The sequence below is a fragment of the Trachinotus anak genome, unplaced genomic scaffold, assembly GCF_046630095.1.
Source record: "Trachinotus anak isolate AG129_WGS33_773 ecotype Australia unplaced genomic scaffold, CSIRO_AGI_Tana_v1 ptg000029l, whole genome shotgun sequence".
In the NCBI taxonomy this organism is placed as follows: domain Eukaryota; kingdom Metazoa; phylum Chordata; class Actinopteri; order Carangiformes; family Carangidae; genus Trachinotus; species Trachinotus anak.
In genome coordinates, this window is record NW_027273880.1 from 822,557 (window position 1) to 840,158 (window position 17,602).

General features: G+C 42.7%; 3 protein-coding genes across 2 annotated transcripts in view; 2 read left to right on the forward strand and 1 right to left on the reverse strand.

Moving 5' to 3' along the window:
• LOC139611997 (NACHT, LRR and PYD domains-containing protein 12-like) overlaps nt 1-2,466 on the forward strand; it is a 201,306-nt gene extending 198,840 nt beyond the window's left edge. Inside the window, exon 10 of the mRNA XM_071467108.1 lies at nt 1,574-2,466. Coding sequence (XP_071323209.1) covers nt 1,574-1,586 — 13 coding nt within the window. The 3' untranslated portion in view covers nt 1,587-2,466. The remainder of the gene's footprint in view (nt 1-1,573) is intronic.
• LOC139611995 (protein NLRC3-like) overlaps nt 1-17,602 on the reverse strand; it is a 418,379-nt gene that overhangs the window by 383,853 nt on the left and 16,924 nt on the right.
• Nucleotides 1-17,602, forward strand: part of LOC139611998 (NACHT, LRR and PYD domains-containing protein 12-like) — a 133,565-nt gene that overhangs the window by 16,827 nt on the left and 99,136 nt on the right. The window lies entirely within an intron of this gene.

Below are 17,602 nucleotides of genomic sequence, written 5' to 3' on the forward strand. Positions count from 1 at the left end.
ACATGATGATGATCCACAATAACAGAAGGACAAAGTCACTCTACTCATTTTAGACAAAGATCATTGATCAGGACAAATCTGATTGATTATCAATCATTGATCTACATCTTTGATTCTTTATTCAGATTGTGGGACTGCAGTTTGTCAGAGATCAGCTGTTCTTCTCTGGGCTCAGCTCTGAAGTCCAACCCCTCCCATCTGAGAGAACTGGACCTGAGCTGGAACCAGGACCTGCAGGATCCAGGAGTGAAGGGTCTGTGTGGTTTTCTGCAGAGTCCAGACTGTAGACTGGAGACTCTGAGGTCAGTTCACTGTTGTAGATCTTATATCTTGAATCCACAGCTAATGAAGCTTCACACACAAGTTGAATCCATTGAATGTGAATGAATGACATTGTAAATAGTTGTTGTCTCATGTTTCCAGTTGAAGCAGCAGCATGTTGTCATGAATATTAATGAGAGCTGTTTTTACTTTGTCTGTTTGACTCTTTGTGGTTTCAAGCAGGAACTTTGTCTCCTAAACTCACATCTTTGATTCTTTATTCAGATTGATCAACTGCAGGTTGTCACAGATCAGCTGTTCTTCTCTGGGCTCAGCTCTGAAGTCCAACCCCTCCCATCTGAGAGAACTGGACCTGAGTGAAAACAACCTGCAGGATCCAGACCTGAAGGATCTCCGTGGTCTCGTGGAGAGTCCAGACTGTAGACTGGAGACTCTGAGGTCAGTAGAGGGGCGGAGTCAGTCCATGCTGCTCTCAGCAGTATTGTACTAAACACAGTTAGTATCAGAGCAAAGATCCAGTGTTTCCTGTGAACCTCCAACCTCCTCAGTGGCTGCTTTCCTCAGTGAAGCTGTGAGAGGAGAACGGGGACAGGCTTCAGGATTGGACAGAAAGACAGAGAGAGAGACAACAGTCAGCCAATCAGAGCAGCCACAAGCTTGTTGTGATCATGTGTGAGAGTTGATGTGAAGACGACTGTTGTTGTTGTGTTGATGTGTACAGGAAATAAAGCTGATTCCAGCTGACAGCCTCACAGATGGACAGAGACAGTGTCCTCATTCATCAAACTGTCCAATCTGATCTGAGACTGTTTGTTCTCTGGTTTCAACACTAAACAGCTGATCAGTTTCATCTGTGTCACAGCTCTGAGATCAGTGTGATGGAGCCTGGCAGTCCCTGGCTCTTAGTGACAGCCTCCATGTTCAGTCAGGTGATGTTTCAGAAGCAGCTCACATGTTGATCAACACACAGAGACTCTGTGTTTAAAGTGACATCAGCTGACAGGTAACAGGAGTGAATCCATCACTGACCTGTTGCTGACTCAGCACTTTGTTTCCACTGTGGACTGAGTGAAATGTGCAGAGTGAACAGACTTGATGCTGAACGTCTCTGCAGGTCTGTGAGCTTCCAGCTCAGTGTGTTCACTCCAACACGTTAACATGAGAGCTGAGAGGAAGCAGCTGCTGCACATCTGGTCTGAACAGGACTGAAGTCCCTGCTGCATCACTGACTGATGAAGTGAGTCTCTGTAAACACTGATTCATCTCCTCTGCTTTCTTCTTCTCTACACAGATGGAGGTGGTGAGAGAGGAGAGGAGAGCTTGATCCAGCAGTGACTGACAGAGGAATCAGAAGAAGTGGAGATGACTCTCAGTGCTGCAGTCTGAACTGATCTGAGAACAGCTCCACTGTCACACACAGAGTCCAGTCCACCATCATCCCTGTGTGTTCCTCTGGATCTGACAGAGCATCATCAGTGTCTCTGGACTTAAAGCTCATCAAGTTCAGCTCTGAACAGTTTCCTTGTTGAGCTTCACAAAGAGGGAATTTCACAGTAAAATGACTTGAACTCTGAAGATGAGTTTGACTCAGACGTTGAAGCCTCATGTTCTTCAGCTGAACTTTACAAGATATTATTGTACAGGAGGAACATGTTGTTTTTATCCTCCATCTTATTGATGTATTCAATAATACTTTATAGAAGATATATTAAATGATCATATTCATAATGTTGAATATGCTAAATATTTGTAAGCAGCCCCTGCGGTGAATAGAAACCAAAAAAAATTTTACTGTAGTAGAAGTTAAAATGTTTTAAGATAAAAGTAAAAAGTAAGTTGAAGTTAAAATCTACTCATTATGTTACTGTTACATTTTCATAGTATTGTATTTTATTGCACATTTACTGCTTCTCTTAAGCCTGTTGAGATATGAGGTTTTTAGCCATATCTCCCAGCCTTTTTATATGAGCATGTCTATATATCTTGATAAGTCAACAAGTATCATTGGTTTAATTCATCATTAATTAACAGTACTTTAAATCCTTCTGTGTGGTAAATCATGTTTTCATATTTACTTCCTGTTCTTTATAGCCTTATATTTGACTGGTGTTTAGTTCTGCTGTTTGTAGCAGAATAATAATTCAGTGTATGTGATGCCGATACTGAGTAAAGATTTTAACTACATCAGGATGGTCAGAGGCTTGGAAAAAAACATCGTCCAAGATGATCAAATGTTTTTGATCAGGAGGAAACAGGTTTTCATCATCAAAAGAATCTGGCAATCCTTCAACAAATGTAATCTTTTTATTCAACATTTGCAACTCACTGTACATAGGTTGAAAGGAAGTATAAATCCACACAATATTTTCAGGTACAATATTCATGACATGTACACAGTTTCAGTACTCCCCCCCCCCCCCAAAAAAAAAATCAACTTTCTCCATTACATTCTGGTGTGACATTTTTAAAACAAAATAACACAAAATCAAACTAGGTAGGCCTATCCAAAAGGCAAAGTTTTATGAAACAACACAAAATCAAACTCAATATCCAAAAGGCAAAGTTGTGCTGTCAGCAAAGAGACGTCTTTTGTCATACACCACTTTAAACTTTTTCTGAAATGATGTTTTTCAAGACGAAGCTCTTTTTATCGCGACTAATGTTGTGCTGTGGGATATCACACTCATCAGAATCACGCAGGTAACCCTCCACCAGATCTCTGACCCTGTCAAAGTTTACCAACTCACAGCATTCCTGAGTCTGAGTGATGCCTTTGACGCACATTGCTACTTTTGTTTGGTATGCATAGCTCTTTGGACCCGTGGCTACAAATTCTTGAATGCTATCCCCATCCAGTTCATCTGTCAAGTCCCCTAGATAATTACCCATCTCTAAAGGCGTCTCACCCTTCTTTACCACATAGATTAAACTATTGGTGTCGATGTAAAGAACCCTCTTTCAACTTTTCTAAATAACTGTACAGTTTTAGATGTGCGTGTGCTGTGGTGAATGCCGCAACGAATATATTGTTCTGTTTACCCGGGGGGTTTAATGCATCGCTCTGTGTATCTCCCCCTAATTAAAATACTCTCCTGAAATACAGGAGAAAGCGTTTAACACAGCCCAGACCGTAAAACACCTTCTCTTCACCTTTCAATGTTTTTGCATACACTAGAAAGGGGATGTGTTTGTTGTTCTCGTTGACAAATGTTTCAAAGTCATAAAAAACCAAACCGAAGTGTTTGGTCTCACTGGCAACGGGTTGAATGTAACAAGTGATCGTCTGTTTCAGAACCAGACAGTAATGTTTCACTGCAGATTCTACATCTAGATGTGCTACAACAATGCTTGGCCTTGCCTGTGGTCATATTAACGTAGTAGCATAGTTTGCATTTTTTTTACTTGATCACAGAAACTAAAAGCCTGTTTGTTCACAGGACATGGTTTAGCCTCTGTGTCGAGCAAAACAGGAGAGTGAACGACACAGCCTGTGACAAGCTGAGCATTTTATGGGTTTGAGCTCTTATGTAGAGCAGATGGGGTCGATGCAGACTTGACAGTAACCCTTACAGCTGTGCACATAGGGATTATTTAAACCCTTGTAACAATTACAAACTTTGCACCCATAAAGGCTTTGAGGTTTTTAAACCCGTAGTAATGATTTTGCAATAGGAATAAAAACAGAGGTTTGGAACGATCGGGGGAAGTCTGTTGCAAAATGTGAGAGGGGTTCGTTATGAGATGTTCTGTAAAACACTACAATTTTGCGCTTCAAGATCTCCTCAAATTTGGCTATGTCATTGAAAGTGACGGGTGTCCGATCATTTAAACCAGCCTGACGCTGCAACTTCCTACCCAGACTATCACACTGGCCATCTGTGAAATCCGGATGGATAACATGAGATAGGCTGACGGCGAAGCAGAGCTGATCCTTCCTGTCATCTACAAAATAGAGATGGGGTCTTTACTTTGAGAATTTCACAAAAGTTTTCTCCATCTTACATTTGGCACCACCCGTAGGGTTCCGCACTATGTGAACAATTAATTCTACACCTTCGTCAGCGGCTATGTTATTGTTTGACTGTACTATACGATCGAGCAAACCTTCAAAAGCTGGAAGAATATTTCTGCCCTGGTCGCTGTTGGTGAATGAAACATAATCACGCACATTTTCACCTACCACCTCCAACTGAACAACATCATTGCGACTAGCTCACAATTCTACCTCGTTGGCTTATTCCCTAATTACCCCTATCACATTTCGATAAAATGCGGCAATATCGGGTACATTGCCGGGTCGAGGAACTGTAAATGTGTGTCTCATGACTAGAGTGTTAAACCGATCATAAGAGGCTGTTTCTGTCTCTCTGCCCCCTCTATACCCCTCCTCCTTCTGCTCTTCAGCAGGAGTGTGTCTCTGCTCCAACCCTTCACCCCCCTGGTGAGGCTGCGGCTGAGACTCATTTTGTTCATTTTGAGGTTCATTTGATGAGCTGAGAGCTGATGTGTTTGATTTAGATTTTGGAGTATGTTTTCTATGTTGTGGAAGGCGTCTTCGTTGTTTTGATTTAATCTTTGGAATGTGTTTTCTAAGGTTTGGAAAGGATTTTGTGGTTCTGAAGGAGAGCTATTTTGCACATCAACATTGTTGGATATTGGGATAGAACGTCATTGATCTACAGCTATTTGCAAGTCAAGAGGGACTTGGTGGACAGAAGAGAGTGTTGGAATATGACGTAATTGCTCTACAGCTAACTCAATTTCAAGAGGGACTTGGGATGAGGGTGAACAAGCAAAAGACTCGGAATCAAATTCTCTATTCATCTTTTAAATTAAAAAATGTCATACAAATATACATACGTACTAAGATTACAACATTTTTTTCACAAATGGCCGTGAAGGATGAAATGATAGAATGCATTACTTGGGTAACCATCTGGAGCGTTTCCAATTGCTGGTATCGGCCGCCTCTTTGGGTTCTTCCCGTTCCTCTTCTTCCCACTATCGGTCCTGGTGAATGATAGTATCCGCAAAGAGTATGCGGACAATCGTCGATCTGACACGTTGTATTTTACGCCGTCTGTGAGGTCTCGCCGGAGCCTTCTCAATGTCGGTTGTAGTGGTAACCCTCGCAGAAGAAGAAGAAGTGTGAGGCTTCTGTCCTCCGGGAGGAAATGAAAGAACAGGTGTCACAGGTGCTGTTTGTCGCCTGACAGGAGATGGGAGGTCTACCCGAGGTGGTGTCTGGGCCCTCAGGGGTGTTGAGACCATAGGCTGAGAGTCTGTTGGGCATAACAAATTTAATGGGTTAGCATCATTAACAATAAACTTTTTACTCTTTTAAAAAACATTTTAGTTAGACACAAAGTTTTAGTTTCAGATTCAGAATTTACTTTATTTACCCGAGACTGGAAAATTGAATGAACAAAAAATCCACACTAAGCAAAATGCATTTCAACCTGCTTCCAGTTAACAATGAAGCAGTCTGTGTTTACAAGTGTGCATGCACAATATATACACACACACGATATTTGAGCCCTGTCCCTTATGGGTAATCTTGCTCAACCAACATATTTCTGATTTGCACCCTGAGCGCTCTGTCATAGGACATAAGGACCTATGCGAACATGCTACATCATCGTCATCGCCTTGCGACCAAACGCAAGGAAGTTGTATTTTTATTTGAACGCTGAAGCGCGAAGAGTCAACTTCCTTCCACGTATATATTTAACAAAAGGGGTTTTAAAAAAAAAAGGGTCAAGATTACCTGATATCTGTGCCCCGTCAGATCCTTGCGCCAGTGGTCCCTGCTGGATCTGCCTTTTATTTTTACGCAGACGGTTCGCTTTTGGTTGGTTGGTTAACCCAGGACGTACTGCTGAATCACTCTGCTGGTTCTTCCTTTTACTTTTTCCCCCGGGGTCGGACCAGCAAATCCCCCGCTAGGATCTCGTCGATACCCCTGTGGAAGACGGCCGGATTCCACGCCCCAGCTGGCACCGGAGCTATCGGAGTGTTGATGTGCTCTTCACCCGCTGGAGGGGTGGTGTTGGTCGGGGCAGGTGGAGGAGGTGGTGGTGCAGCCTCTGACGGGATCAACACCGAATCCTCTGCCGCTTGAATTTCTTGTAAAACCTGTGAAACTGCCGTCAAGGTCTCATACCTCGTTCAGACCGTCGGTAAAATCTGTAAGTATGTATGTATATTTTTCAGCTAAACCTCAGTATGTTTTGTTGAAACTGTTATTTTAACACAGAAACGGATGCAGTGTGAGTTAAATTTTAAAAAGACAAACCTTACCAAAATGTGATTGTGAAAAGTTGATTCCTTCCAAATCTGCGGCTGTGACTTTAAAAGATGGATAATTGATTTAAACCCCACACACACGTTTAGACAATGAATAGAATACATAAAAATACATTAAATATAGTAAATACTTACCAGAAAACTGCTGTGGTGGATGGACATCTATGGAGACGGTAAATGCTAAATACACAGATCTTTCGTTTAATATTTTTAAATGTTATTTAAAAAAAAAAAAAAAAAAAAAAAAAAAAAAAGGAAACGTGTGTAGAAACGCAAAGTCTTCTTACCGCGAGCCATTGTGCTGAGTTTTGAGTCGTACGTCTTGGGGCCTGCTCCGTCATACAACCGCTCAGGATGATGGTGTATTTATACCCGTATTTCTTATCTTGAACACAATTACCCTGTGTCTTTTGTTTAGTTTTCCAACCAAAACAAAATTGGATTCATATGGAAAGCTATCACCCTAAGGTTGGGTCAGGTCAAGTTTATAAGAAACAGAAAATTAGGTGCATATGGGTGTGAGATGACTTCTTAAAGTGACTTTGACCATGACCTTGAGAAACTCTTTGTATGTGAGGGTTGAATGAATTGTGGTGAGTAGGGCTCTCCTCCTGAAAATACACTGACTCTATAGTTCTGTGACAAAGTCTAGACTCTAAGAAACTTATGTGCAAGCATGGGGGGGAAAAAAAGGGGGTCAAAGGTCAACCCCTCCCCCTATGCAAATTAGGTCAAAGGTGAGACCTGTCAAAAGTTTGATGAGAAGTGGATACTTCCTCTCTCTATCGGCCATGGCTTCCAGGTGCTTCGTAGCACCTTCAAACGCATGGCGCATTCTGGTCTGATGTTCCACAATCCAGTTGTGGGTGCTGCCAGCTGTTGGCTCCTGTACTCTGCCCAGAAAGAAATCGACAGGTAATTGTGGGTCTTGGCCAAACATAAGAAAGAATGGTGACTCACCAGTGGACGGATGCGCTGTGGTGTTGTATGAGAAAGTCACATGGGGCAGGTAACATGACCAATCTCTCTTCTTAGTGACAGGCAGGGTGCGAAGGAGGTTGTGCAAGGTGCGATTGAACCTCACATTGGCCGTTACCAGCTGGATGATAGGTGGTGTGGCTTCTCTCAATCCCATACATACTGCAAAGCTGTTGGATGAGGTTGCTCTCAAAATGTCTGCCTTGGTCAGAGTGGATACAGCATGGCACTCCAAACTTGCAGAACCATTCATTAACAAGCACCTCAGCTACTGTAGAAGCCCTTTGGTCGTGGGTTGGGACTGCCTGAGTGTACTTGGAAAAGACATCTGTCAGGACAAGGACATTCTCCATCCCATTTTTCGCAGGTTCAAGTACAGTAAAGTCAACAGCCACTATTTGATTTGGACGAGAGGCCAGCAAATGACCCATGTAAGCAGGGGCAGCAGGTTGTGTGTTTTTAAGCTAACTGGCAACGTTCACACTCCAAACACCACTGCTCGATGTCACGGTGCATTCCAGGCCAGTAGCGTCGCTGATGGACCAGATCAGTTATCTGTTTGACCCCTTGATGTCCATGTTCATCATGCAGCTGACTCAAGACCTGGCTCTTAAGGGACCGGGGGAGCACCAGCTGGAGAACCTCTCCCCTCTCAGGGTCGCAAACTTGGCGAAAGAGCACGCCATCTTGGTCCTGTATCCTGTCCCACTGTTTGGCCAACAGTGTTTCTTTAGAGACCTGGCACTGTTCTGCTGCATCAGGTCTCTTCTGTCGGGTCCAGAATTTCAGAAATTCCTTGATGGCGGGGTCAGCTTCCTGTAAAACATGTAGGTCAGAGTGAGTGTGAGAAGGAAAAGCTGATATTGTGGCCTGGGTACCTTGGACAACCGGAGTGGTCCTGATAGCCTGCTGCAATGGTGCTGGAATGGGAAGGCCAGAGGCTACATAGTAAGTCATGCTTGTGCTGGCTGGACGCTGCCAGGAGAGGGCATCTGCATTGTGATTACTTGGGCCAGACCTGTACTTGATGGTGAAGTCAAATGTAGCGAGTTGCGCAGCCCAGCGCTGTTCTGTAGCTCCCAACTTGGCTGTGGAGATATGACTGAGGGGGTTATTGTCTGTATACACCACACATTTCTGTCCTAGCAGGTACTCTGATTTTTTCAGTGAGGGCCCATTTAAGCGCCAGAAACTCCAATTTCATAGAGCCATATTTCCCATTACGCTCTGTAGGCCTGAGGCCACAGCTGGCATGAGCTACTGGTCTGACCTTGCTGTCCTGTTCTTGAGAGCACTGCACCCAATCCCTGGTAGCTGGCATTGACCTCAAGGATGAAGGGTAGAGCAAAGTTGGCATAGGCCAAGACAGGGGCAGACACCAACCTGCTTTTAAGGTTCTCAAAGCTCAACTCACACTCCTGTCCATAAGGCAGGTAGGCCCCTTGTTGCAGGTTTCCGGGATTTGGTGCCAGTCAGTTCAGCTACTAGGCGGTGGAGAGGAGCAGCCAGCTTTGCAAACCCCTCAATGAACTGTCTGTAGTAGCTTGCAAATCCTAGAAAGGAATGCAACTCTGACACAGTTAGGTCGCTGCCACTTTGAAACCACTTGCCAGGGTCTGTGGACACCCCCGCCCTGGATATAATGTGGCCCAAGTAGCTTACCTCTGGCTTGAAGAAAGAGCACTTTTCCAACTGTGCCTTGAGGCCCTCTTGCTCTAGGCAGCCCAGCACAGCATCCAGCCATTCGATATGCTCTGTCACAGTGGAGGAAAAGACAACCTCATCCAAGTACAACAACCATGACTGACCATGCTGGTCTCCGAAGATTCTCTCCATTAATCTCTGGAAAGTACTTGGAGCATTGCACAACCCGAAAGGCATCCTGTTCCACTCAAACAGCCCAAAGGGAGTGCAGAATGCAGTCTTCATTTTGTCCTTTTCTGTAACTGGTACCTGGTTGTAGCCTGCAGCAAGGTCCAAAGTTGAAAACCAGTGAGCCCCGGACAAGGCGTCAAGGGACTCTTCAATGTGGGGCAAGTGAAAAGCATCCTTGCGGGTCTTACTGTTCAAGAGCCGGTAGTTGACACACAAATGAGGGCTGCCATCGTTCTTCTTTACCAGCACAATGGGACAGGCAAATGGGCTACTACTTTCCCTGATGATCTGTGCCTTAAGGAGCTGATGGATGTGGGCCTTGACTGCCTCGTATTCTGAAGGAGGGATGCGCCTATACCTTTGACGTACAGGTGCCTCTTCCACTAAAGGGATATCGTGAGAAATGAGGTTAGTGCAACCTACGTCTCCCTCATGATCAGAAAAGACACCACTGTACTTGTGCAGCAATGACCTGACCTGACACTGTCCCTGCTCTGTAAGGGCTGTTAAGTCAACAGCAGCAACCTTGTCCTGTACTGAACTGTTCACAGTCTGTGATGAAACTGTGGCTGCCACTTCCTCAAAACCTGTGGGAGAGCTCACCTGGTGGGCATGAGTCAATGTGCCCAAAACAGTGCGTGGGTACAATAAAACATCCTGGGTCCCCACGTTGACAATGGGGGATGTACACAGTACCATTAGTTGCCATTAGTGCTGGAGAGGCTAAGAGGCCTGCGGGCAAGCCTCGGCTAAGGGGTTCAAACAAGGTGTCCTTTTCCAGGAAGTGTTTGGAGTAAGTGGCTGCCACAATTTTCATGGTACCCCCTGGAACTCTACATACCCTCCCACCCTTCACTTTGACCTGACCTGACCTGACAGGAGGTTCCTTAGCTTGGTGACACTGCTGGAGGGCTTGCTGAATTTGGAGGGGAGCCTGCAACACAGAAGGTAAGTTAAAGAGAGCAGGACCGTGTAGCACAAGCAACTCCCAGCAACATTCCTTGATAATGTTCATACCCAACACACCAGGAACTGAGGGTACACCGTGTGGGGGATCCTTGACCACCAACACCCCCCGATTGGGAATCACTCTACCACAAAGCTGCACATCCAACTCAAAGTAACCTATGTATGGTATTGATAGCCCATTAGCAGCACTTAGCCTCAGCCAGTTACAAGAGTGGAGTTTCTCTGGGCCCCAAGATTCAAAATGCTGTACAAAGAACCTTTCAGTTATAGTTGATACCATGGATCTAGTGTCAACCAAGCATGGAACTGGGACCCCACCCATTGAGAGGGTAAGATGTGGGCAAACTGCTACCAAATTTTCAGAACCATCCTCTACAGGCTCAGAGCCAGAGAAGCCCCCACCCAAACTTTGGCTCAACAGTTCAGGGGGTGGGAGTTTCCCTGGTCCTGTGAGCAATCCCTGTCATTAGCAGTGAAGCGGGCTGTGGCTAAGGCTGGCTGGGGCCTTGTAGCTACATATTTGCTCCTACACTCCCTAGCATAGTGACCAGGCTGTTGGCATCGACAAAGGTCATCCCTCCTGTAAGTTTTAGTAGCATTGTTAAGGGTTGCAAAACTTTTGGTAAGTTGGGTCAACTGTTCTTGCTGATTTCTGAGGATCTCTTTTAATTCACTTAGCTCAGAGCTAAAAGAAGAATTACTTGCCTTGCTATCAGCAGAATGGCCTCCTTGAACAGTGTGTTGGAAACTAATTGCAGTGGGGACAGTAACTTCTACCCCTCCCACCCCCTGGCATCCCTTCTTGTTCCCACCTAATGGCCTCACTACGGACATCAAGGTGGCGGTAGGATGACCTCGGACAAATTGTTTCAGTTCCCTGCGTAGAGAACAGACACATACTCCACAAACGGATCTCTGAGTAACACTTCTTTGTTCACCAACCCATCAGGGGCCTTTTTGATAACTTTATCCATCAGACACAGTAAGGCATGAGAAACTTCTTGCAGAGTTTCCCTCCTTTTGTTGCCTTCTTAAAAAAAAAAAAAAAAGTCTTCCTGCAAGGACACATGACCTACTACACCCACACAGTTCCTGCAATATAGCCTGTATCTTAGCTGGATCTTCTCTCTTCCTGAGACCGGTATTTAATTTCTTCCCTTGCCTCCCCCTCTAAATGATCATACATAAAGAGTGCTTGTTCAGATGAGGATAGGTATCGAGCCCGGGTACAAGCCTGGACCTCTTCTATCCATTCAACAATGTTCAGACCAGTCTTAGCCCTGAGTCTAAGTCTCTTAGCTGGGCGAGTTCCTCCTCCATGGGGAAAGAGCAGAAGAGAACAACAAAGCACTGGCTTGCAGTTCAGGGATCCCTCCAGGACCCGCTGCTGTTCTGCCCACAAACAAAATCAATACAACTGAATAAACCAACTGGGTTACAAAACAAGAAAATGCAAAACTACACGTCTGTTAGAGCATCCTGCCGACAAGACGAGAATGTAGCGGAGCGGGGTTATTTTGAATAGTGGTAAATAGTTGCGACAACGCCACCTGGGGAATTGCACCCCAAGAAATACAATGGAAAGCCCAAGATTCAAATTAAAGGACTCACAGGTTCGTTGGCTGCTGCAAATAGGACAGAGACGTGTTTCCAAAATGATAAGGAGTTTTTATTTAAAATGGCAGGCTAGAGAAGGAAAAAAAAAAAAAAGAAATTAATGCACACAATATTAAAACCAGAATCCAGAATGACTGTTAAGCAAATATGTTCATGAAATTATTTTTCTTTAAAACAATTCTTTATTATGTTCTCTAAAACAGTGCACAGCAAACTGGTGGAAAGCCCTGGACGGACGGACGGACGCACGCACGCACGCACGCACGCACACACGAAAGTAAAAATGAAACAAAATTAATTGAGCAACAAAACAAACACAACCCAGTTGGTTAACAGAGATAAACCAATATGAAAACAAAAAGTAAATACAAGCAGAACAGCAGCAGGTGAACCTACCAAAAGACAACACAACTTACATAGTTTCCTAGTTCCCCATGCTGCAATTGTGGATTTTGTAGCTCATCCTACTCACCACCTCTACTCACAGGACTTAGGAATGGCAGGCTCCTGTAGCACACTGTTCAAACTGCTAAAACAAAAACCATAAAGTAAATGCACTGATAAAACTGATAATCTTATATGACTAAGGTCACATACCTGTTGGTAAACAGCAATCACACCACTGACCAGGGAGGGAGTGAGGCAAAGGCTGAGCAGGGCTCCCAGCTGCCTTTTATTTGGCCCTAATTAGGGAATTGGCTGAGGAGAGGAGTCAAGCCTGGAGCTGCATTCAAGGGTGCAAAGTGCAGCACTCCACTACACTAACAACTTCATCCATTTGATATTTGTTCAATATCTGTTTCTCTGCAGAGCTGCATGAAGCCACTCAACATGTTACAGAGTCAGACTCTACTGTGGTGTCCTGCTCAGCCACAGCTCCACCTGCTTCAACAGGAACACTGCATGTCCCACCACCACACGTCTGCTTCTCACAATACAACACTGTCAGCGTCACCAACACCAAGCGTACAGTCGCTGTCACCACTACAGCCGTGCTGTCAGGTTTCTGTGGCAACAGCACACAGGTTAGATGTGCAGTGCGAGTGCTCTCTGTTCAGAAAGAGGTGTTTCCCATGATTCCTGGGCTCAAACACACGTCTGCTGATGCTGAGTGACACTTCCAGAGATTCATAGACTGAGAAGGATTTTATGATTCTGATGTGAGTCTCTTTTCCGGGTTTCGATGAGGAATCTGGATCTATATATTTAATTTCCAGGACCCAAACACCTGAAGTCACACAGGAGAACAACAACAACTTCCTGGATGATTTCCAATGACATCTTAGGAGCAGTGTTTCCAGCTGTTTTCAGTAAAGCCTGTACATACATACAAGATTATTAATAGTTTTAATCTAAAGATAATTCAATTATACTGACTTTAATTACCTATATAATTAGCTATTTTTTTCAAGCAGCCCCTCAATGTGCATCTAAATCTAACACTAACATTAAAAACACTGTTTTACGCAGACTGTTGAACAGACTGTGTAACTGAAGTATTAGTATTATGAACAGAGCACTGGAATTCATTTGCTATTCATTGAAAAGTTGCCAAATCTAGTGAGAAAACTGCTAAATTGCCAACATCACTCAGTAGGAAACTTCCTTAAAGGGGCTTTATGTATTGATTATTGATTATGTATTTATTATGTAATGGTGATAAATGATGACTGCTGATTGGAGGAGCCACCTGGTATTTTTTTGTGAAGGGCCCCACCACACTGTAGAACCACCACTGGTCATTTACATTCATTTTTCCCTCATCAATCTAAATTCAATCATGACAAAGTGAAAACAGAATTTCTGAAGATTTTTTTTGGAGATGTATTAAAAAGGAAAAACTGAAATATCACATTTCCACAAGTATTCAGACACTTTGCTGTGACAGTTGAACTTTAGCTCAGGTTCCATTTCTCGCCATCATCTCTGAGATGTTTCTCCACCTTGACTGGAGTCAGTCTGTGGTAAATTCAGCTGGTTGGACTTATTGTAGAAAGGAGCACAGCTGTAAAATAACACAATGTGGAAAAGTGGAAGGGTCTGAATGCACTGTAACTCTGTGACAACAGGTCTGTCCTCACCCCCGGATAATGAGTCTGTTGCTTCATGAAGAATAATCTACATAGTAGTTTTGATAGTGATGTTTTGTGTCTCTTTTTATGCGTTTATGTGTTTGATTGTTTATTCAAAAAAAATAATAAAATAAATTTACTTTTAAAATCCATGTGAACAATTTAGTAAAAAAGTTGTGGATGAAACTTGGTTTCTTGTATAGAAACACAACCTACTTTCCCATACGCAGTAGAATAAGAATTACTGAAGCTCTGTTTTCTTTCTGCCCTGGACTGTGGTGATGTTATATGTATAGACATGCTGCTGTCACCACTCTTAAGCCCTTACATGATGTATATCACTCTGCTATTACATTTTTTAATGGGGATACCTACAATAGCCATCATTGCACTCTGATGAAAGGGTCGGCTGGTCCTCTTTCACCATGAGATGAGATCAACACTGGTATATATTCATCTATAAAGCACTTTTAAAAAGATGACCAAATAATTAATGTAGGAATTCAGCAAACCTGCTCTCAGGACTGGATCACGCTGCCTGTTCCTCAGGTCAGTTCTGACCTTGGAAAGACAGCTTTTAGATTTTGTGCTCCAGATTCAAGGAAGAATCTACAACATCCTTGATAAATACATTATCAGACAGCTTCATAATTACATGTCAGACATGCTAACATTAGCTTCAAGTTCAGACAGACTGACAGTTATGTGTTGTCAAGCAAGAGAAATCAGTTCTGAAATGCAAAATAACAGAATTTTAATCATGTGATAAAACATGTGATTAATTGCAATTAAATTCAGTGATTAATCATGATTAAGGAAACATGAATGGTTTGACAGTCCTACTTACTATACTATGATGTTTTCAATGACATACTACATTATGAAGTTTTTATGCCTTACTATACTATGACATTTTTTAATCACATATTGTAGTAACATTTTTTTAATATTTTCATGGCTTACTAAACTATGACGTTTTTATGACACACTATACTGTGACATTTTTAATGCCTTACTATACCATGACGTTTTTTATGACATACTATTCTATTACATTTAATGTCTTACTAGACTTTGACATTTTTACGTCTTACTATCCCATATCATTTTTTATGACATACTATACTAATCAATTTTTATGACTTACTATAGTGACATTTTATCCCTTACTATCCCATGACATTTTCTATGATATTTACTACCTCACTATACTATGACATTTTTCATGATAAACTAAAATATAATGTTTTTACGGTATATCATCCTAAGTTTTTTTTATGACATACTATACTATGATATTTTTATGTCTTACTATCCTGTGACATTTTTTATGACATACTATCCCATGGCCTTTTCTATGACATTTACTGCCTTACAATATTATGATATTTTTATACCTTATTATGCGATGAAATTTTTATGACATAGTATCCTGTGATTTTCTCATGAAAAGAAAAGACATGAAAAATGTCAGAGTAAGCCATAAAAATATCATGGTATAGTAGGTCATAAAAAATGTCTATGACATTTCTATGCCTTAATATACTATGACATTTTACTAAATGCAAGAAAACATGCATTTCATTTTTCATAGCCAATATTTTATGTATTCAGAATTCTTTATCCCTCAATTTACCATCCTCCTCCTTCCCACTATCTTTTTGTCAGTGGAGGAAAGTCAGTAAATACTATAAAACTATTATAATCATACACAATATTTCCAAAGACAATAATAATAATAATAATAATAACAATAATAATAATAAGAAGAATAATATAACATCAATCTTTATACAGTAACAGTGTTCAGTCCGTGTCCCTCAGTGACCACAGGTCTGACTCACAATCAGTAAAAACCAAACAAAAAACTCTCCTCTGGTTTTGGTGAGAAACATCAGTAGAGTGTGAATCATTTTCTCCTTTAACACAGTCCATCAGTCTGGCTGTATCGTTTAACGAGGGTGAACAGTCCATAGCTGATCATCAGACTGTCATTATGTTTTATAGATCTGGAGGTTTCCTCCTGCAGCACTGGCTCCCTCCTGAATGTCCAAGAACCTCATCCTCTGCCTCCTGTTCCTGGGCTCCGTCATCTACAGACACATTACAGTACATTCAGTTCACTCTCTGGAATCACAGCCACGTGTCAAAGGTCACAGTGAGGAAAAACTCTGCAGGTGAGTTTGCTTTTATCGGTCTGTCAGGAAAACTACTTCAAACAGCAGAACCAGAAGAGCTTCCAAGAACTAGGGCTGGTTCTCATAGTTGATTGTGGGTTTCACTAAGGTCAGACTTTAACCTGTCTGCTGAACCTTTTCTCTCTCCTCACTCTCTTTATTTTTATTGTAGAAAAATTTTTTCTCATTTCTAGTTGATGCTTTCACTAATAGAAATGACAAACATCACTAACAGCAGACTGCGTATTCATTTCATGCAGGGATGGGGTCTGACAGCTGTTTCATTTCATCAGACATTTACTTATATCTGCCCCCCACAGGTGAAACACCTGGTCTCCAGTGTCTCCTCCTCCCCCTGTTCTTTGCTCCTCAGGTTGGCAAATGTGTCAACGACGATGCAGATTGATGACGATGATGATGGCGATGAAGTACAACAACAGATGGTACACCATCTGTGCTGGAACACACACACACACACACACACACACACACACACTACAGTAAAGCATAAAATCGTTTACAGCTCAGTTATAAAACATTAATAAGAAAAACATTTGGGTTGCCAGGTTGTGCTGGTGATTATCCTCCTCCTCCTGTAACACCTTGATCATGCAGACTCAAGTTACAGAGCATCTGGACCAAAATCATCTCATAAACAGTTTAAATTAAAGTCTCAAACTTTTATCATCAGTTTATTAAAATGTATAACTGCAGATGACTCACTGACTTTTGCTGCCGACTCATTAGAAAGTGAGAGAGTTGTTTTCATGATTACGAGCTGAACAATGAAACACAGTCACTGACAGAGTGGGAGCTGACCAGTAAAAACAGCAGGGTCAGTGTCTCGGTGCAGCCGGTCTGTTTTGGTTCCCATCATTCTGTTAACACCTGATATTTCAGATTTGTGCTGTGAAGCTCCACATTGTGTTGACTGACAGAACTTGGTGTTATGGTTTCACTGATCTGTCTCTGTCTGTTTAAATCTCTATGGACCGAGTCCCCGACAAAAACCATGTCAACTAAACCGTCCCACTGCAGGGTCCATCCAGCGTTCACACTCCACCTGTTTGGTTATGGACTCTGGTGTGTTTGTGTGTGTTGTGCTCTCAGCTGACACCACCTGAAAATGATGACTGACCTCAGGACTGTGATTAAACAGCTCTGAAATCCATCTGGTAACGTAAACCGTCAGGGAAGAGATCCTCTGACTGATCTGGAAGCCTCACAGTTCTGAAGTTAAACAGACACAGTAACTGTCCTGCTGGAGCCTGTTTCTTCCTGTCTCCACCTGTGTACCTCACCTTCCTGTTCCAGTCCTTTCATATG